This window comes from Melospiza georgiana, chromosome 5 (genome assembly GCF_028018845.1).
Source record: "Melospiza georgiana isolate bMelGeo1 chromosome 5, bMelGeo1.pri, whole genome shotgun sequence".
Taxonomy (NCBI): domain Eukaryota; kingdom Metazoa; phylum Chordata; class Aves; order Passeriformes; family Passerellidae; genus Melospiza; species Melospiza georgiana.
Genome location: NC_080434.1, coordinates 6,877,290 through 6,898,474, shown reverse-complemented (window position 1 = coordinate 6,898,474; position 21,185 = coordinate 6,877,290). Strand labels below are relative to the sequence as shown.

Here is a 21,185-nt window from a genome sequence, read left to right as displayed (position 1 = left end):
CAGCAACAACAAGTTCCAGACCATGCACCATGACAATAATTAATATTTTGAATAGCATAAAATAATAACAAGCCAACAAAAATCTTTACACAAGAAACTCTCTGTGCTGCTGAAACTCTTATGAAATATCAAAAAGGCCAATAATTAGGAAATGCAATCCGAAAGAGGGTAGGCTCTTTTCTGGATTGTGACTGATCTCAATGTGGCAAATGCACAGATAGCGGAACACAGGGCTCCCAAAGGAATGTCTCCATAGGTACCTTCACATCCTGGAGGCCAAACAGACATGTGCTGCAGGTACTCAGTCTGAGGAAACAAAAAGCCTCAGTATGATCTTTTTCCTTTTCTATTTCCTACCTTTATCTGCAAAGGTTTATTTCCCTGATTCATAGACCTGGCTCTTGGCTACAGGGAGGAAAAGAAACAGCACCATCATTACAGAACAGAGGTATTTCAGAAAGGCCCGGCAGTGCCCACCTTCTTCTCCCTGTCCCTTCAGTCCCCATGAGGCTCCCACCCTGTCAGACTCCTGGCTCGGAGCTCCTGCTCCTGCTCCCTGTGTCTGCAGCGCTGCAACCTCAGGGCTGGGAAATCAAACATAACCGAATCACTGCTGACACCTATTGGCAGCCCCGGAAATCCCGGTTTATCCGTTCTGGTTTAGTTAATATACACGAATACAGCGGTTGGGAACACCGAAAAGAAGGGCACCAAAGCATTGAAAAGTTCTGATTCCCCTGGGCTCTCACATGGATAACGTTGCAGGTCCGGGAAGCAGGAATGGGCACCAAAGAGGGGCCCCAGGAGGAGTAAGGAATCACCTCACTACACAAACTGATCTTTGCTGGTACCAATTTAAATTGAAACTTCAACCAAATTGGTGGGGTAAGGTGAAAGACTGCCTCACCCTGCCGACGGTGTGGGATCACCACGCCAAAGAAGAAGATCCAGGAACACGCCCAGCTACTAAAGGAAATGTCTAGGCAAGAACATTGACACACTGAGCACGCGTGTAACAAAGGGCAAATGAACAGGAACATCCTATAGGAAGCAAGGGAGGAGATGGCAAATAGCACCACCAGTGAAAGCAAGATACAGACATCAAGTAAAAATACAAGCCTCCGCCTAAAACTCATTTACGCTTTACTACACGAATGCAAAACTCCAGGAGAGCGACAGATGCTCTGTGAGAGGGAGTGCCCTGGGAGCAGAGGGGGAGGCAGACAGAGAACCCACAGAGCACGCCCCTGCCCGCCCCACCACGGCCGCCATGTCACGGCCGCCATGTCGCGCTCCGGCGCCGGCGCCGCCCATCTCCTGGCGGAACGGGGCGGGGGTTGCCGAGGGGGCGTGGCCATCCTGGAGCCCGCCCAGCCGGCGCGAGGCCACGCCCCCTCCCGGCGGTCGCGCGCGCGGCCCCCCTGCCCGCCGCCTCCCGCTTCCTGCCGCGTCCGCGCGCCCGCCCCGCCCGAGCAGCGGCCGCAGCCCCGGCCGGGCCCAGCGGGGAGATGAACACGGTGCTGTCCCGGGCCAACTCGCTCTTCGCCTTCTCGCTGAGCGTGATGGCGGCGCTCACCTTCGGCTGCTTCATCACCACCGCCTTCAAGGAGCGCAGCGTGCCCGTCCGCATCGCCGTCTCCCGGGTCACGCTGTGAGTGCGGCGCGGAGAGGGAAGGAAGGGAGCGGCGGGGCAGGGCCGGGCCCGGCCGGGCTGGGCGGCAGGCGCTGCCCGCTGGGGAGCGAAGGGCTCGGGAGCCGAGAGCCAGGGGCGGGTGAGGGGACGCTGCGGCCGGCAGGGGCGGCCGGCGGCTCGCGCGGCGCTCGGGCTCGGCCTCCTGCGCTCCGGGCGGGCCAATGGGGGAGCCCCACGACGGCGCGGCCGGGCGGGAGCCGGGGCGGCGCTCGGGGAGCGGCCCGGCCGCCTCGGTCCCGGGAGCGGAGCGGAGCCGAGCCAGCTGCTGCCCTGCCCGCGGCTGGGGGGAGACAGGGATTGCAGGAACGTGGAGTTCATCCCGTGAACATTTATCCAATTGTAGTACCTTTTGCTTTGGATTAGTAGCTCTCTTGGGTTCCTCCATTGATAACCTAGCATACTTTCTGTCCTATGGTAGCAAAGTGATTGGGATGGCTTCTTTTCTGCGAAGTGCACCAAGTGTAGGACACAATAGCACATCAAAACGCATTGCCTACACAGATAAAATGGGCTGATGCAAACTCGTGCTGGGGAACCTTTTTTCCCAGTTTTGGTGTTAGTTCGGGGTGGGGTTTTTTCTCTGAAAGGAGACTTCCTCACAGAGAACTTCCATTTAGTTACTTATGTGTGATGTGGAGGGCAGTAGTTCCACAAGCGTTTGAGCAGCTGTTACAGCCACCTATGGGTGGAGGTCTTTGCTCCCGTTTTTGCCACGTGGTTCTTTACCAGAGGACACTGGGGAATCTGGCTCATAGGACATTTTAACTGACCTGCTTTAACTCAGCTCATGTTTTTTTGTTAGGTTGGTTTTGGCTCAGATTAGGGAGCTAAAGCAGCACACTTTGGAAGTGTTTAGTGCCAGGTTGGATGGAGCTCTGCACTACTTGGACTAGTGAAAGGTGTCCCTGTCCATGTTAGGAAGGTTGGAAATTGATGATCTTTAAGGTCCCTTCCAACCCAGGCCATTCTGTGATTTGGTGATGATTCTGTGGAGCTTTGGAACCACCCCAAGTTGTGTCACCTGTGGATGCCTAATAGCAGGACTTGAAAGGAGACATGATTGCAAATAAAGGGACTGCCATCACCTTTCAGACTGGTTTAATACCACAGGAAAAAAACCAAGAACCTGTATTCATGCTACACTGAGGATTGCAAAAGCACAAACTTGACATAAAAGCATGTCTTCCCGACTGTTATGGTGAGCTCAGGGCATATATAGGGCAGCATACAAATGCCTGATTTGGGTGAAATGTGTGTTGCCAGTCCCTTGTGTGATGCACGCAGATCTGGTGTTACTGGGAGGTGCTACACCTAATCTGCTTCTCTTGAATGTCTGAGAAGTTCTGGAGTCCCCAAGCTCAGGCCTGCTACTCCATCTGACTGACAATGGTTAAGAGAGGAAGTCAAGTGCTTGATAAGGTTTTCTACTTAAAAATATACTGCTTTTTGCAAAGAGATGAAAATTCATAACAAGGCTTAAGTTGTGAAGATTTAGTGGTGTTTTTCTTATCTGCTATCTCCAAAAGTGTTTTCTTCACTTGTAAACTTTTTTTTTTTATTTGAGATTACTAAACCTGGTTTTAATGAAATAATATTTTAATTTACGAATTTCTGAACTGGAATAAATATAGCTATGAAGTTCATAATACATAAAAAAAATTGTTCAATGAAGAGTTGAGGTTCATAGTTGATGGCCAAGCTAATTGCCTGTGGTATTCCTCTTTGTAGATGGTAAGTTTGGTAAACTGATAAGCTTTATGAATACATATGGCAATATCTGCTGTGTGTCTGTTATTTTCCAGTTACTCTTTCTATTGTGTTTTAGTGTGCCAGCATGAGGTAGTTTTCCAAATGGACGCTTATAATAAAGCCTTCCAAAATGATACCATTTTCCAGAATGTAGATGAAAATAACTATTTTCTTCATGCTGTTACTTAAATACATCACAGGAATAAATCTTGAAACTTGTGTGAACTATGCATGTAAACTGTTGTGTTGGAATGGTCAAAGCCTCATGAGAGGCTTTGGTTTTTTTTGTTTCTTCAAGGACAGTTGAGAAATAATATTGAATGTGCTTGCCAGCAGACTGCTATGCTGATGGTGTCCTAATCAGTTTTACTTATATGGAGATGCTAAAACATATTTTACTAAAGTGAAATGTAGTCCAGCTTATATACAGATTTTTGTTAACAGGAAAATGTCAATAGGCTACTTATATGTCTTAGACACTGTGGTGTCAAGGCCTGACATTTAAAACTGGGACACCATAATTTCTGGAAGGTGGGTGTTAGTTTGTAATTTTGATTGCATTTTAGCCAGAAGTATATAAAGCAAAATACAGAAAATGGATGTGGGAAATATCTAATAAAAACCATAATTTTTGTAATGTGTAAGATATAAATAATGAGAGAGGATAATCTTGTGTTTTGTTTTCTCCTAGAAAAAATGTAGAAGATTTCACTGGACCTAGAGAAAGAAGTGATCTGGGATTCGTCACATTTGACATTACTGCAGATATCCTTAATGGAAAATATGGTTTGCAGACTTTTTGGAATGAGAACACTTAGATGCTATTTTTGTTACCTTATAATTTCAGATATTCAGGACACGGGGAAAACTAGCAATTTGTCTAAAAATAAAAATTTAAAGCAGCTAAAAATAGTATTTTGCATAGCTATGGCAGTGAAATAGAACTTAAACCAGCTCTTTGGTCTCTAGTAGTTGACAAGTTGTTTAGTGCCTTTTTTTGAAATCAGGCTCTTTTGTTAAGTGCACTGTATCTAATAATGAGGAATGCAGTTTAACATCTAGACATTATTACTTTTAAGTGAAGTTTGTATCAGTGGTTTGAGGAGTGGATTAATGGTAGGGTTTATATAGGATATTGTTTTGAATGTCACACCTGATGTAGGAACTGCACCTTTCAATTTGTTGTGAGGATTTCTAAGTCCTGACTGTATAACAGTTGCATCGAAGTACCCATCATTTTCTAAAAATAAAAAAGGCATTGTAATAGTTTACTTGCTTAGATGTTAAACACTCTAATCTTTAGCATTGAATAGTATGAAATTCATTGGGAAGCATACAATTTACTGAAAGATGTATCACATTGTTTTTTGGTCTCTTTCTCAATTGCTGTTGCAGTTTTGCAGGGGTTTTTTTTGTATTTCTTTGCTTCCCTGCTAGTCTGCATTTAGGCTCTTGAAAGAGTTTTTCTTCAGAAGTCAGTACCAAATAATAGGTGGCATGTTCAGGTGGTTACACTAAACCATGTTTTGCAGCTGGTCTGAGAATCCTGGGATTTTTTCCCTGTCTGCTGGTTTTTGTCTGTTAGGCAAGGCACTGATCACCTCTGTGTTTTGGTTTCGCCCTTTGAAGAACACTGTCTTGTGTGAGCAGACCACACAAAATACAACTCCTGATACAAATGCTGGATAAACAGGCTAATCAGATTTTTGCAGGCCTGTTTGCACAGGAATAAGAGGATTTTTTTTTTTTTTTTATCAACTGGAAACAGGAGAAGTAAGTTCCTGAGTTTTACCTCCGAAAAGCTTATACATATTAAAAACAGAGACTGAATTCTAAATTAGATGCACAGACCTGTACACATTGTGTATAGAGAGAAGCAGAGCAAAGCAGGACAGGACCGCTAAAAGAAATGTTCTTATAAAAGGATTAGTCTGCAATATGTGAGCATAAGGATTCCATGTTTGAATGACTGCTAAAATTAAAAAAAAAAAAAAAATATTCTGACTGAATCTCTCATGCATGGCATAAACAAAGCTTGCAATACGTAGAGCTGTTGAAGTCTGGTAGGGTTTTTTGTTCAAAATTTGTGAAGAGGTACAGGCACATGGACTGTCTTAACTACTAGAAAGAAGTTGTTAGTCCTGGGAGAAGTTAAATAAAATGGCAGTTAGAAAAAGGAACTAGGCAAAGGAAAGGGAGCATAGAATTTTGACAATCTCCTTTAAGCTTATTTAATTCATTGTTAACTTTTGCAAGTGATAAGAAATCCTGTCAAGGAGATCTTCAAAATCTTGTTTGATATTTTGAGCCAGTTGACAAAAAAATCCTCAAGTAAAATATTTCTACCTATTCTTGCAGTGACAGGAGTTAAATATTTAATTCTTTCCTTTGTTGCCCTTTCAATTAGTAGCTGAAAAACATGTGTGTCTTGGGATGAGTGGAAGAAGGAGAAACAGATTTTGAGGCTGGTTATGGAATCTATTTATTCTTTTGAGATAATGGCAAATAGAATAGAAAAGAGGACTAGGAAATAAAAGATTACAGCTAATCTCTATTGTGAATTAAAAAGTGTTTTCCTTAGCAGTCACGCATTATTGTTAATAAACAGACAACTATTTAGATTCCCAGCATTATTATACTGTCTCAAATGGCAGTCATCAGTTCTTTACTGCTGATTAAAAATCTGATCAGAGTTTTTTGTTCAAGTCTAATGAGCTTTCTTTGTTGTCAGTAGAGAATCAAATTTGCTAATTTTTGGGATCCCTTCCAATATGAAATACTTCCCATATTCTAATTTCTCTAACATGGGCATTAAAGGCTCTTTGAATTCCCTAGTCTTCACCAATTTTGTATTTATATATTGTTTAACATTATTGTATCTGATACTATAAAAATTACCTTGGGGATATTTGTGGAAGAATTCTGTTGTGACTTTTATGTTTAAGGTTTTATAATAGGTTGTCTAGCAGAGGATTGTGGTTACTAGCTTGCAGTGTCAATTATAGAACTCTTAAATTATTGGAGGAGAAATAGCTGCTAGATTTCATAAGTAGTAAAAAGAAATACCCACCTGAAAACCTGTCACTTTATTATGACTAAAACTTGTGTTCAAACTGCTGGCAGTGCTCTGATTTATGAGTAAGATGAGGTATGTTGAAAGGTAAGAGCTCACTGTAATGATTATAGACTACTTAGATCTAGTAAAAATAAAACAAGGTTATGTAAGTACTGTATGGTATTTTTCTTAACTTGCGTACATCTGCAGAGTATATTTGATTGGAATGTTAAACAGTTGTTTCTATATTTGTCTGCAGAATATTCAACGAAAAACAATGTAAGTATTAAAAAGAGGTTTGAAGCAATTACTCATTTTAGTACTGCAGCTATTTTTAAACATTCTCTAGTTCTGCTGAGAAGAGTTAAGGCCATCAGTATTTCCTACTAGCCTGCACTGGCCTTCATGATTATTTTCTTGACAGTTAAACCATAGGCTGGGAAGCTCACCTCCATAAAACCTAACTTGATATATGCCCAATAGAATGGGAGAAAAATGGCACATGCCTTGTGTTGCAGTATACTTACAATAGTATACTGTAAATGAATTTTTTCACCTTTTCTGTCCATTTTACTTTTTTCCTAAATGTCTGCAGTTGACTGCTGTTAGAAACAGGAGGGAGTGGCTTCTGGGCTGGCCTGATGTGGTGTGTGTTTTGTTCATGGATCACAGTTGGCCCTACCAGTTACTGTAGCCCCGTAATTCATTTACATTACCTTGTCATACTTCTCAAAATAATTTGCCTCGTTCCTTTAAATTGGTTGCTACTGAGCCTTCCCTTTGGGATAGTTGAAAACCCTTTTTACTGATCTGATAGAAGCTATGTGGAGCAGCTGTTTAAAAAATTGCTTTCATGAAACAGCATGCTGCCATAGTACCACTGAATTCTAGTTAAAGCTGCTGTGGTCACATTGCAAGGATATGGTGAAACTTGGGGGTTTTCTTAACTTGCTGTACAAAACTGTCCTTCTTTTTTAACTTTTTTTTTTTTTAAGTACCTTAGTTATATTAAACAAGATGGTGGATATTATGTTTGTACTAGATTGTACAGTGATTTTACTGTATTGTTCTATATTTTATATTTTTCTTTTATGTAACTCAACACTTCTCACAAATACTGAGATGTATTTTTCTAAAGTGTTCTGTAAATTATTAAACAAGACTGTGTAGCATCTACTTGAGACAGCTTTACACTTTAGAGTGAAAAGAATTTACACTTCAGAGTGTAAATTCCTGTAATGTAAGAACTTGGGATCTCACTTTTTCATCTGTTAGTAAATTTTTTGGGATTACGCTTGCAATTCAAATAGAGATTTCCATTAAAGTTGGAAAAATGTTATGGACATAAGCAGAGTCATGCTAACTCAGTTTAGGTCCTTTATTTGAAACAAAGTGTAAATTCTGCTTTGAAAGTGACTTACCTTTGCAGTTCAGAAGGAAACCCCTTTATGCTTTGTAATTCTTCTAAAGCATATGACTTCTTTTTAAATGTCTTTCTTGTGTTTTAAAATGTTCCTTGTTGTTTCTGTAGTAGCATTACATTACCCCACTGTGAAGTGTTACTTTGTTAAATTAGCCACGGATTGCAAGCATGTACTTGCAAAAGGGGTTTTTAGAGGAATAGTGCAATGAAGGTCCAGTGTCTGAATGTGATCTGGTAAGATACCTTGCTGACTTAATTACAATTGTGATTTTAGGCCCTAAATCAGGTGGTCCTTTGGGACAAGATCATGTTGAGAGGAGATAACCCAAGGCTGTCCTTAAAAGACATGAAGTCGAAGTACTTTTTCTTTGATGATGGAAATGGTCTCAAGTAAGTAAATGTTTGTTTTATTACTAGTATTCATGGTATCTTGATTTACTTACATACGTTGCATTTAATACATGTGTTCATTGGTGTAGTAAGGTGCCTGTATTCTGTGTGATACTCTGTCATCTCTATTGCACCTTTGACTGGTAGAAGATGGCCTTGGGGTACAGATACCCTATGTATTCTGTAGACTGGAAGATGCACTGCTATTATGAGCAGCAGGCTTCTGGGTTTCTGCCTTCAGTCTGTGTAAAATTGGTTTTGTAATCCACCTAACTCCAAAGGAGTCAAGTAAAAAAAAGTAGGCAGTAACTACCTAAAATTAAACAGCTTATTGTTTCTTGACCAGATAAACAATCTGTATCCTAATTTATTTAATACTAGTAACTGTTAATTAAATCACTTAACTTGAGTGTTTGTGCTGATAGTCTTTGTTGCTTTTGCAGGGGAAACAGGAATATCACCTTGACTCTCTCCTGGAATGTTGTACCAAATGCTGGCATTCTACCTCTTGTAACAGGATCAGGACATGTGTCTGTACCTTTCCCAGATACCTATGAAACAACAAAAAGTTATTAAATTATAGTACTGAATCATAAGCAAAATATTTTTATACTTGTATATTGTGGATACATTTTATTGCAGTTTCTTCTTGCATCCCATGCAACTTTTCACTGAATGGAGCTTAATTTCCTCAGGATAGTAGCATAGGAAAAGAAAATGAAAATTCAGGTTTGTTTTTTTTTTTTTTTTAATAAAACATTGAAGCTGAAACTTAGGGGAAAGCTAAATTGCAGAGTAACGGTTTTGAGGGGGAGAACTGAGGATTTTTTTTTTCCTGGCCATTTAAGTATAGATCTCCTTTTCTTTTAAATAAATATTTTTAAACCAGAAGATAGTCTTCCTGTGTTTGGGCTTTTTAAGTACTGTGATTCTTATTTATTTTGTGTAGAACTCAAATATACTTTTTGGAGTTGGTTTCTGGAAGTGCCTGAAGGAAATGGCTGTTCCATTTTAGGGCATTTTTTTAAATCCATGTGCAGTATGTTACAGTAGGCTAAACTTGGTCCTTTCTAGGACTGTCAGCAGCTACTTGGAAAACTAGTAGTTCATTATCTGTCAGTCAGCCTCAAGTCTTGAGTGCCACTGATGAAGCCCACATTCAGTTCTGTGTTACAAATCATTTTAATAACTGCTTGCAATGCAGCAAACTGGAAGAATAAAAAGAAATCTACTCAGTATATACTGAGTCTTATTTCTTTAAGCATAAGACATAAGGCTAAGTCAGTAAGAAAAGTAAAAGCTTTCGGTAGAGAAAGGCTTTCTGAAATGGAATCTCTAGATTTTTACTGGGATCTGTTCATCAAGGAAGAATGAACGTGCTTGTCCCAGAAGGGGCTGAGACAACTGATATCAGAGGGGATCTTCCACAGCAAGGGATAGGCTAGATGTTCCCTAAACAGTCTGGGCAAACTTTTCCAAAGCAGAGGGTTTCCCCATGGTAAGATAGAGTAATTGAGGCAGATTTCCCAGCCTGATTGTCAGTGGGTCTACCTGCAAGGCTTGCTGAGTTGCATGAGCCAGGAAAGGTAGCAAGCAGCATGCAGCAGCTTCAGGCAAAACCTCTGCAGAAGAAGCAGCCTCCCTGTGGCTGCACATTACCCTGTGTGTGCTCCTCCCCTCAGCCACAGCTGGCAGTGCTGTCGGGGTTGGGAGGAGGGAAGGAGCAGGGTACCAGGATGCCTCTAGGCAACAGCAGTGGCTTGCAGTGATTGCCTGGTGCGTTCAGGCCATCCAGGGGACAGCCAGGAGATGGAGCACCCCCTCTCTCTGCTGTCACCCTCCTGGCACAATGCCTGATTTACATGTGTATCTTCACACAAAGCATGACAAAGGGAATTCATTGCCAGACAGGGAATGTTGTAGATGTACTGGACACTTGGAAAAAGAGGAAACTAAAACTCAGGTTTTAATGCTGTAAATCAGAAAAAAAGTAATAGGAAAAATGATGAGAACTGCATTGTGAAAACCCTTATAAAAAAAGAGATGCAAAAGATCGGAGCAGAGTATCTCCCTTTGTTTTGAGTTCATTTAAGAGCTGATAGATTTTGAAGGAACTAACTTGCTTTTAAAAACGGATCTTTAATATTTGTGAGTTTTTCCTAAGTGACTATTGAATACATTCTTCATGTTGATATATTAATCAAAAAAAGTCTTGAAAAAAATTCCCAAAAGGTGCTTTGTCTGTACAAACAAAATTTTAAGTGAAAAAAACTAAAAAAAAAAATTTTTACATAAATGTTGTAGGAGAATTTGTCATTTGTATCCAGCATATTTGCATGAATTTCAGTTCTCTGAAGTTGTGCTGTTTTCCACAGAGTAGTATAATCAGCACGTTGAAACACATTATTTTTGCTGTGCTTTGATATCAACTGTATATATGGCTCTAAAAACTGTTACAGAGAACTTAAAACTGTCATAGAGAAGGAAAACAAAATATTTTTAGAGATAATTGGGCAGAGTTGTAGATTTGTTTTGCTAATTGCCAAATAAGTGGTTGGTTTTTTCTTAAATTATATTATTGAGTTGTTTACTGAAGCATTTCTTGTGGCTTGGCATTCAACCGCTTCCCTGCATTCCTTTGGCAGTACTCTTCCATTGAATATAATGTCTGCCTATTAAAGAGAAGCTTTAACTACAGAGACAAGGATCTGCTGTCAAAGAGCATCAGGGAGAAAGCTACTTTCTGTCCTACAAAATGGTATATTCCTCCCAGCAGACAGTAGCAGAATTTCAAAACACAGAAACAGTAGCTTTCAAATGTGATGTTTGATGCTTTACTTGTGTTTCTCTGTGAACAGAAATTATGTTTGAGGTAAGCATTTTAGAGGGATGAAGAAGAAACCATCATGGAGTTCAAATTCTTGGAGAGAAGAACTTGTTTTTATCCTGATGAAAAGGCCAGCATAAATGAGCACTTGATGCTGTAATAGCTTGGTTTTTGCTCCTGAGCCACGGAGACGGGGTGTTGGTTCAGAGTTTAAGGAGGCAAAGTTCTCAACTGATCTCTAGAAAAAAGTAAAAAGCCTTTCCAAAAGTCAAATGGCTACTGTATTTTGTTGTGACAATTCTCAAAGCATTTACAAAAAGAATGTGCTTTTGTGGGAACTAATGGCATTGGCTTCCTCTTGTCTCACACATCTCATGAGGTACTAGTACTGCTGGCAGCTGAGTGTGCTCTTAGCTGTGTTGCTGACCAAATATTGCTGCTTTATGAAGTAATATGTAAAGCGCGACTGTCGTAAATTGTGCCGTAAAGCGCAACTGTCGTAAATACGGCCGTAAAGCGCAACTGTCGTAAAAGGTGCCGTAAAGCGCGACTGTCGTAAAAGGTGCCGTAAAGCGCGACTGTCGTAAATACGGCCGTAAAGCGTGACTGTCGTAAATACGGCCGTAAAGTGCGACTGTCGTAAAAGGTGCCGTAAAGCGCGACTGTCGTAAATACGGCCGTAAAGCGTGACTGTCGTAAATACGGCCGTAGAGTGCGACTGTCGTAAAAGGTGCCGTAAAGCGCGACTGTCGTAAATACGGCCGTAAAGTGTGACTGTCGTAAAAGGTGCCGTAAAGCGCAACTGTCGTAAAAGGTGCCGTAAAGCGCGACTGTCGTAAAAGGTGCCGTAAAGCGCGACTGTCGTAAAGACGGCCGTAAAGCGCGACTGTCGTAAATACGGCCGTAAAGCGTGACTGTAGTAAATACGGCCGTAGAGTGCGACTGTCGTAAAAGGTGCCGTAAAGCGCGACTGTCGTAAATACGGCCGTAAAGCGTGACTGTCGTAAAAGGTGCCGTAAAGCGCGACTGTCGTAAATACGGCCGTAAAGTGCGACTGTCGTAAAAGGTGCCGTAAAGCGCGACTGTCGTAAATACGGCCGTAAAGCGTGACTGTCGTAAAAGGTGCCGTAAAGCGCGACTGTCGTAAATACGGCCGTAAAGTGCGACTGTCGTAAAAGGTGCCGTAAAGCGCGACTGTCGTAAAAGGTGCCGTAAAGCGCGACTGTCGTAAATACGGCCGTAAAGCGCGACTGTCGTAAATACGGCCGTAAAGTGCGACTGTCGTAAAGACGGCCGTAAAGCGCGACTGTCGTAAAAGGTGCCGTAAAGCGCGACTGTCGTAAATACGGCCGTAAAGTGCGACTGTCGTAAATACGGCCGTAAAGTGCGACTGTCGTAAAAGGTGCCGTAAAGCACGACTGTCGTAAAAGGTGCCGTAAAGCGCGACTGTCGTAAATACGGCCGTAAAGCGTGACTGTCGTAAAAGGTGCCGTAAAGCGCGACTGTCGTAAATACGGCCGTAAAGCGCGACTGTCGTAAAAGGTGCCGTAAAGCGTGACTGTCGTAAAAGGTGCCGTAAAGCGCGACTGTCGTAAATACGGCCGTAAAGCGTGACTGTCGTAAAAGATGCCGTAAAGCGCGACTGTCGTAAATACGGCCGTAAAGCGCGACTGTCGTAAAGACGACCGTAAAGTGCGACTGTCGTAAAAGGTGCCGTAAAGCGCGACTGTCGTAAATACGGCCGTAAAGCGCGACTGTCGTAAAAGATGCCGTAAAGCGCGACTGTCGTAAATACGGCCGTAAAGCGTGACTGTCGTAAAAGGTGCCGTAAAGCGCGACTGTCGTAAATACGGCCGTAAAGCGTGACTGTCGTAAATACGGCCGTAAAGTGCGACTGTCGTAAAAGGTGCCGTAAAGCGCGACTGTCGTAAATACGGCCGTAAAGCGTGACTGTCGTAAAAGGTGCCGTAAAGCGCGACTGTCGTAAATACGGCCGTAAAGCGTGACTGTCGTAAAAGGTGCCGTAAAGCGCGACTGTCGTAAAAGGTGTCGTAAAGCGCGACTGTCGTAAATACGGCCGTAAAGCGTGACTGTCGTAAATACGGCCGTAAAGTGCGACTGTCGTAAAAGGTGCCGTAAAGCGCGACTGTCGTAAATACGGCCGTAAAGCGCGACTGTATATTAGCGATAGCTAAAATTATGCCTGAAAGGTAGCAAGAGCAAATACATAGGATATTTCTCCCTGTTTGTAGATATACTTTTCATTCAAAATTATGCTGAGGGGGATATGCTTTTATGTGTTTAGTGACCTTTACAGATTTCTTCCCCGAGTTTTTTGAGTTCATAGAATCATGGAATAATTCAGGTTGGAAAGGGCTCTAAAGATCACCTCGTTCCAAGCCTGCTGCCGTGGGCAGGGACATGGTTCCATGGACCAGGTTGCTCTGAGCCTGATCCCAGAGCACCAGTGGGCCTTCGAACATTTCCAGGGATGGGGCAGCCCCAGCATCTGTGAGCATCCTGTGCCAGCCAGGTGCCAGAGGAGGAAGAAAGCCCTTCCCACCTGGAGCAGAGGCTGCTGCAGCTTCGCGCAGCCTCGTGTCACCAAGTGTGTGAGACAGAAAGGCCCTTCCCGTGGAGGGGTAACAGCACTGAAAGATCTTTTTTGGGAGAAGCGGAGCAATGGCACGCCAAAGCAGCCTTCAGTTCTTGCAGCAGAGTTGGGAACAACTTGAAGCAGCAGCAGAGCTGGCCTGGTGCCTGGCAGCTCTGCAGGCAGTGGGGATGGAGAAGCTGCAGTTATCTGTCTTCTTGGCTGAGTCTTTAAAAATGAGGCACTTTTCTGTAGTTCCTTTTCGAGCATTACGTGGCAGTTCCCCCTAGAAGTCCAAAGGCAGCTGTTTTCTTAGCAGGAGGAAGTCAGGAAGAGGCAAAGCAGGCAAAGACATCAGATAAGTCTGGATAAAAATCTTGGCTAACCTGTTTTTTCCCCCTCCTCCAGACAGCCAATTCTGAAGCACTGAGCAGAGAGCTGCCCGGGAGGCAGAGCAGAGCCGATCTCTGAGAGCTGACACGGGAGCTCTGGTGAGGACAGCTGCTCCCCTGCCTCGGTGTGGGACCTGCTGAGCTGCCGTTCCTGTGGTGGGAGTGTTTCTGCTCTCATCCAGGCAAGCCAGAGACCTCCTAGGGAAGGAGCAGGTAAGGTTTAAGTGCCGAGATCTCTCCAGTAAGAAGTGACGTGACAAAAGAAAATGGCCTCAAGTTGCAGCAGGGAAGGCTTAGATTGGCTTTGAGGACCAATTTGTTCACTGAAAGGGTGGTCAGGCGTAGGAGCGGGCTGCCCAGGGCAGTCCCCATTGCTGGAGACATTTAAAGCATGGCAAGATGTGGTGTTTAGGGACTTGATTTGGGTGGGGGCTTGGCAGTGCTGGGGCAACAGCTGGGCTCGATGGCCTTAGAAGGCTTTTGCAACCTAAAGGATGCTATGGTTCTGGAAAGCCTCGACCCCTCTGGCTCTGACATAGCACCTAGATGCTGACGGAAGGTCATAGAGCCTGGAGGTCCCTGTCCCACAGGGAGGGAGAGGACAAGGCAGTGTCACCTGCAGGGAGGGTCTCGTCCCCAGAGAGCAGCCAGTGACTCCATCCCTGCCCGGGGCTCCAGGTGCACCCTCGGGGTGGACACCTGCCCTCAGGTTTCCCTCTGGGCACCCGGGGAGGGAACCAGGTCCATCCGTGTGGCAGCTGCAGGGCCTACAGGCTCTGGGGCTCTGCAGCCGTGTGCCTTGTCACAGGGTGGCAGGGACGTGACACTGCCTGGCCGCGCCGCTGGCCTCGGATCCTTGCTGCTTTCCTCCTGATCCCACATGGATGTACCAGCAATCTTCTGTCTTTTCTTTAAAAGTGTCCTTGGGAGAGTTCAAAGAGAGGGTAATTAGTTATGTCAAAGCCTACATATTTGACCTGTTGGCACTCAAGAGAAAAGACAAAAACCTGCTTTGCATCCTTGTGCCTGCAAGTCATGAAGGGGCTGGGTGAGGTCACTGAGGCTCAGAGATGGAGGTGAGTTTGCATTCCAGTTTATTGGAACGGAGGCTCATCAGAAGTTTCCTTGGCTATCCAAGGCACAGAGCCCTGGAGCCGAGTGAGCCTGAGCTGCTGCATGCTTGCTGTGAGCTTTGGGGTGAGGATGCATCGTTGCAGGCCTGGGATGGATTGAAATGCGCTGAGGAAACCAGAGGGAGGGAGGGAAATGCTCTGTTAACTTGTGCCAATTCTTCTGTCAGACTCATCACGGCGGGACAGCGTGAGGACTGAAAGTGTAAGAAGATGTGGAGGGAAACAGAGAATCTGACAGGAGCAGCGAACGCACGAGTGCACGAATTTTGCTTTTTGCTTGGATGTAAACTCCGGAGTTGAAAGGAATTTGGGAGTGAGAAGGGACATTTTAGAAGGAGAAGAAGAAAAAGAAGTTGTTGTTGTTGTTACAGTCCTGGCAAAAGCTTTTGTTCTAGCTAATAAAAGAAGTTAGTTTAAAAAACAAAAAGAAAAAAATGTAGTGGTTTTTTTTTTCCTTCACTATTATATTCATTGGTGGTATATGGTGTGTTGTTTTATTTCCTGGTATTATTAACTCTGTGTAAATTGTTTTTTGAGTGAAGCTGACTTTCTGGATGGGTTGGTTTGTATTTGGCAAGTGATTTACTCAATGGAGAGAGGCTGAACTGAAATGCTAAAGATACATTTCAGATAGTAATTTTTAAGTGAAGTTCTGGAGACAGGAGTTCTTGTGTAAGGACTGGAAAAAGGAAATTTTTAAAGTAGCCTGCATTTCCATTTGCCATCGAAAACATGCAGCACTACACTGACAGCTCTATGCAGAGGGGCAAAATAGCTTTGACAAATCTGTGTTTAGAGCTCTGCTCCCCTGAGCAGGCAGTCTTATTTATGGGTGGCTCTACAGTTATTGAAAATAGACATTAGGAAAAATTATTTCTATCAGTTGTTAATTATTTTATATATTTCTTATGAACAATGACATTAAACCTAGCTGTTATATTGTTTACTGGCAAGATTTAAATAGAGTTCCTGCATAATTTTTGGATTCCAACTGTTGAAAATGTTGTTCTGAAAATTGCTTCGAGATGGTAGGTTTTACAGATCAGTTCTGCAAAATGAAAGCTATTTAAGCTGAAAACTCAGGTACTGGAGAAGCAATCTTGCTCCAAATTTGTGTTAGAAAATCCATACAGAATAACTGTCAAGACTTCAAAAAAAGTTTTTCTGGTTTATTTGGCTGCTTTATTTTGGAATTTTTTTTTCATTAAAACAGTTAAAAATTATAAAATTTTAAACTGTTCATTCAAAAGCAGCAGACAGATATTGTTTAGCCTGAAAAGTCTCATTCTACACACATGGGTAAATGTTCATATTGCAGTAGTTACATCAGGCATCTTTTTATTAAACAAAAAAAAAATAAATCCAAGAATTAGCTTGAACAAGCCAAATCATTTCTGGATCTTTTTCTGGTGCCCTCCAACACTTCCCTCAGACCATTTTCTCAATGTTATTGAAGATAATGAGCTGAAAATGCACAGATGGAAACGAGTATTCAGTATTAACAACGGTCATAGAACAGCTTGGTTGGAAAGGACATTTAAAGGCCATCTAATGCAACCCCTCTGCATGAGCAGGGACATCTCCAACCACATCAGGCTGCCCAGAGCCCCATGCAGCCTGACCTTGAATGTTTCCTGGGATGGGACAGCTAACCCCTCTGGGCAGCATGCTCAGTGCTTCTCCACCCTCAAACGTCTTCCTTCTATAAATCCAGCCTTCTTCAGTATAAAACCATTATCCCTTGTCCTCTCTCAACAAGCCCTGCTAAACTGTTAATGCCCATCTTTCTTTAGGGCCCCTCCCAAGTGCTGGAAGGCCTCAATTAGAAGTTCCTGGAACTTTCTCCAGGTTGAACTGCCCAGTTCTCTCAGCCATCCCTGTAATCATCTGCATGGCCAGGATTTTTCTCTCCATCTCTCCACTTTCTCCTCTTCCCCTCCTCTCACCCTTCTCTCCTTCTCACTACCCCTGCCTGTTTACTCCAAGCTTCAACACAACTGCTTTTTTCAATCATTAATGGTCTAATAATGAAATTCTAAATCCTCTGTGAATAAACTATTTAGAAAATAAAGTGGAAAAAGAACAACTGTGGGTTAACCATGGGCAAACTCATCTGAAACTTTCTTCTGCTTCCCAGCTGTATTCCCTTTTGTTCCTTGCTAGTAAATTCTGAAGAAATAGCTGGCACGTTTTAAAATTATGAAATTGGCAGAAATGGGTTAGAGGGCATACATATTTCCAGTGCTAGAAGACCATGACAGTGAGCAAGCATTTCTGTAATTAGAAGACATGTTTGTATTATACCACTAACTTTGTTAGCAGCAGTCATCATGTGCTTTGCACTTGTAATGCAATGATTTCCAAGTGCTTTACAAGAAAAATACACATTTAATTCCAGACAGATCCTGGCATTCTAAAGCCATACTGGAAGTGCTTTTGCAAGCAACTGTCTTCAAAACAGTATCCTGGGATAACTAGAATTGCCTGTGTGGCATGTGATAAACCCACCACAGGTCCCACCAGCTGGCTGCACAGGTGTTTGGTAACCAGAAGGGATAATTGAGAACTCTTAATTGGGCAGGCCTTTGGCAGAGCTGGGATTTGGATGCTGTGTGTGGAGTTTTGCTTCTGTGTTAAATCGTGCACAGCAGGTACAGTGCTATTCATTCAGTCTGCCTCCTTGCTCAGTGTTTCTTCTTGCTCTGTCAGGGTTTGCTTTGGTTTTCCAAGAGACTGCTCTGGCCCCATGTGCTCATGCGGAAGGGAATTTGTTGGATTTGATACACAGATGAGGTTTCAGAGTGTGGTGGTAGAAGTTATGACATGGGGAAAGAAGATAAGCCAAAACACTGATTTCTGAGCTGAAGTGTAAAAATGTTTAAGCTTAAGAATGGTTGGTGTTAGATGTAGTTATGAGTGGTAGACAGAGGTCTGTTTTGTGTGACATTGTAACTGAAGATTGAGATAAAACTAGTTTAACTGTAATTTGGAAGTAACAGTGATCAGATTGTGGCTGCTGAAGTCTTTCTGGGTTTTGCATTTTGTTGTTTGGTGGTGTTGCTGTTTTTTTGGTTTATTTGGTTGGTTGATTTTTGTTTTTTTTACTTTACTTTTATTTCTAGAAGGTAAATTTCTTCATGTTTTCTTTCTTTCTCTCTCCTAGTTCTGCAAGAAAGAGCAGGCAAGGGTATCTTTTTCTTTCCTGCCTTTCTAGTCCCCATTGCTCATTAAATATAACTTGTTCATTTGCATTTTGCTTTAGGAATTAGTATAGGAAGAAAGAGAGTAGTGCACTAATGCCTGCATTCTAAATGCACATGTGGCAAAAACCAACATTAACATTCTTCTTTTTAAAGACTGTTTTTTGGGGATTTTTATATTATCAAATTTTAAAATTAAAAAGTAAAATGTTCTGTATGGTTTAATGCTGTAATGAAATAGCATTTACTTTTGATGATATATATCTCATTAAAAATGTTTCCTGATCTCACTGTAAAGACTGCCTCATTTCACAAGGTTTGATCCACATGAGCAGTGAACTTTGCTTAGTTGTCACCTCTCTGTATTGTCAAGTGTCTCTCCTAAAAAGGAGTATCTCCTTAGGATTTGTTTTTTTCGTTAATAAAACTTTTTTTTTTTTACTTAATAGGGTATAGGTAGAGCCTTTTACTAGATGAGTATCTTTTTTTCCCTGTCTCTCACTTTAATAAGTTATTAATCAGAAATTTGTAAAGGAGATGCTGACATCCTCAGCATGGACAGTAGGCCACTTCTCACAGTGAGATAACCTGTGTAAGAATCCATCAATATTCATCAAAGCCAGTGGGTGTCTTCAGATAAGAGGTGTCTGGGTTTGTTTGTTTCTTTTTTTCTGGATACTTCACATAATAGTAATGTCATGGGTTTGGTAGTGATGTCTCTTTTAATGCTCTCCTCGTCCCAGGATGGCAATTTCCCATTACTCTGAAATTCATAATTTTTACTGTTAAAGAAAACAAAGAATGGGGAACTTCCATTTGTATTTTACATAACAAGCTGCTATCCTTTCTATATTGGGAGATCCAATAAATATTTATGCTATATGTATCTGTTGTTTAGTGTAATCCTTCAAGAACTGGTCAGCACCAGGGAACTTCAGCAATTTTTATTTCAGTGCTGCTTGTATTTCAGAGGAACCAGCATCAAACACTGAGATTTATCTGGCCACTCCTACAGGGTGCAACACAAATTTAACCCTTTTCCCAGGGAGCTATATGAGGCGTAAATGACTTTTTTGCTGGATCCAAAGTGAAGGTTTTTGATGGCTTGGATTTTAATTAATTTTTGTATTTTTAGCTCTCTCTCCTTTTTTATTAATTTATTCTGTCAAAGAGCATTGTGGATGGTTTGCTTTCAGAAAACTGATCTATATTTGCAATTATAGTAATTATTTTATGCTCTCTTTTTGGTGGTATTGTAGCCAAGTATAGTGTTTATATTGCTCAACGCCAGAAATGCACATTATGATATAGAGGCTCAATAGAAACTGTACCAAGTTTTAATTATACTTGATTGTTTTTGTTGGTACAGAGGGAAAATGAATAACCAAAATTGAATGAAGACAATAGCTTTTTACTTTACAAAAGAAATTCTTGTCAAACAATTTTTTTTTTCAATGAAGGATCAGTTTCTCTGGCTGACAAAGGAGTTCTGCTCTTTCATATCCATATAGAATTTAAGCAAAGGTTTGTCATTAACTTTGGAAATCTTTTCCCCTTTTAAATTTTGTCAAAAAGTACTTCAGTCTTTTTACCACTTTCATATTACTCCATATTAAAGAATTCATACAATATTTTAGTTTTTCATTTTCCTGGGTATATTCATTCCTTCCTGATCTCTGCTGTGATCCAGCAAGATTATTTTAATTCTGATATGCTGACCCATTTGTGCACAAAATCAATTTCTGAATTGTGTTTCAGCAAGACATTGTGTTACAAAGGTACATCATAAAAACTGAGTCCTAATTATCCATGCTAAAAATTCCTCAGATTTTAGAAAAAGAACTGTGCAATACATGAGAGGGAGAAAAATTGAAAGCCTTCATTTGATCAGTTCTGGGGACAGTGCTCTCTGCTGCTTTTCCTAGAGAAATATCCTTTATTTTCTCCCATATCTTTCCTGGGTCTTGAGAAGTCTTAAAAAAAATGTTTTGTATCCTTTGTCACAGATTAGACTTTTATAAGTCAGTGCTTTAATGGACATTCCAGTTGTTTTAACCAGCAATTACACTTTTGGTAGCATGACTGAAATATTACAGAATAGTGTAGAAATAGCTTTTTGAAGAATGTTCAACCTAAACAAAATGGCAGTGTAATTGCACTAAAATTGCTTTTGATAATTTAGTATAGTAAAAACAACATAAACAAAAATCGTGTTGAGGAAAAATGATTGGTTTTCATGTTGGTTTTTTGAGGACTGGATTTGATCATTCCTGCAAGGAAATTTTGTAGGAAAATCTAAGAACCTCTCTCAAGTCTAATGTGTAAAAGCAATATTGATGCAGTTCAGTTTTGAGCCTCATTATGTCATGATTGTAATAATTTTAATATTTATTTTAATCAATTACATATTCTAAAACATCTTCCTTAGTCTGAAAAACAGACAGTTTAATTCAACGAGATGCAGTTTGTATATTTACCAGCAGATGTCAGGCATTCACTTTACAAAACAATCGAGTGAGAAATGTTCATTTTCAGAGTAGGGTATATAAGATATTTGGACTTTAAATTTAGGTATATAATTCTAATATGCAGGTTTTTTTACCTATTTTAATTGAAAGATTTTAATTTAAAGGAATTTTCAGAGTGTTTGGATTTAGACACTGATTGTCTTATTATAACTTTTTTTAAAAATATATTTGACATATGTATGAATGTCATGTATAATACAGT

General features: G+C 41.5%; 1 protein-coding gene across 1 annotated transcript; it reads left to right on the top strand.

The window, feature by feature from the left end:
* Positions 1 to 1,441: 1,441 nt before the first annotated feature.
* Positions 1,442 to 11,410, top strand: SPCS3 (signal peptidase complex subunit 3). Its single transcript, XM_058024207.1, has 5 exons — positions 1,442 to 1,651; positions 4,134 to 4,209; positions 6,702 to 6,776; positions 8,195 to 8,310; positions 8,754 to 11,410. The coding sequence occupies exons 1-5, from the start codon at positions 1,509 to 1,511 to the stop codon at positions 8,884 to 8,886; spliced, it is 543 nt and encodes a 180-aa protein (XP_057880190.1). The 5' UTR covers positions 1,442 to 1,508; the 3' UTR covers positions 8,887 to 11,410.
* Positions 11,411 to 21,185: the final 9,775 nt, after the last annotated feature.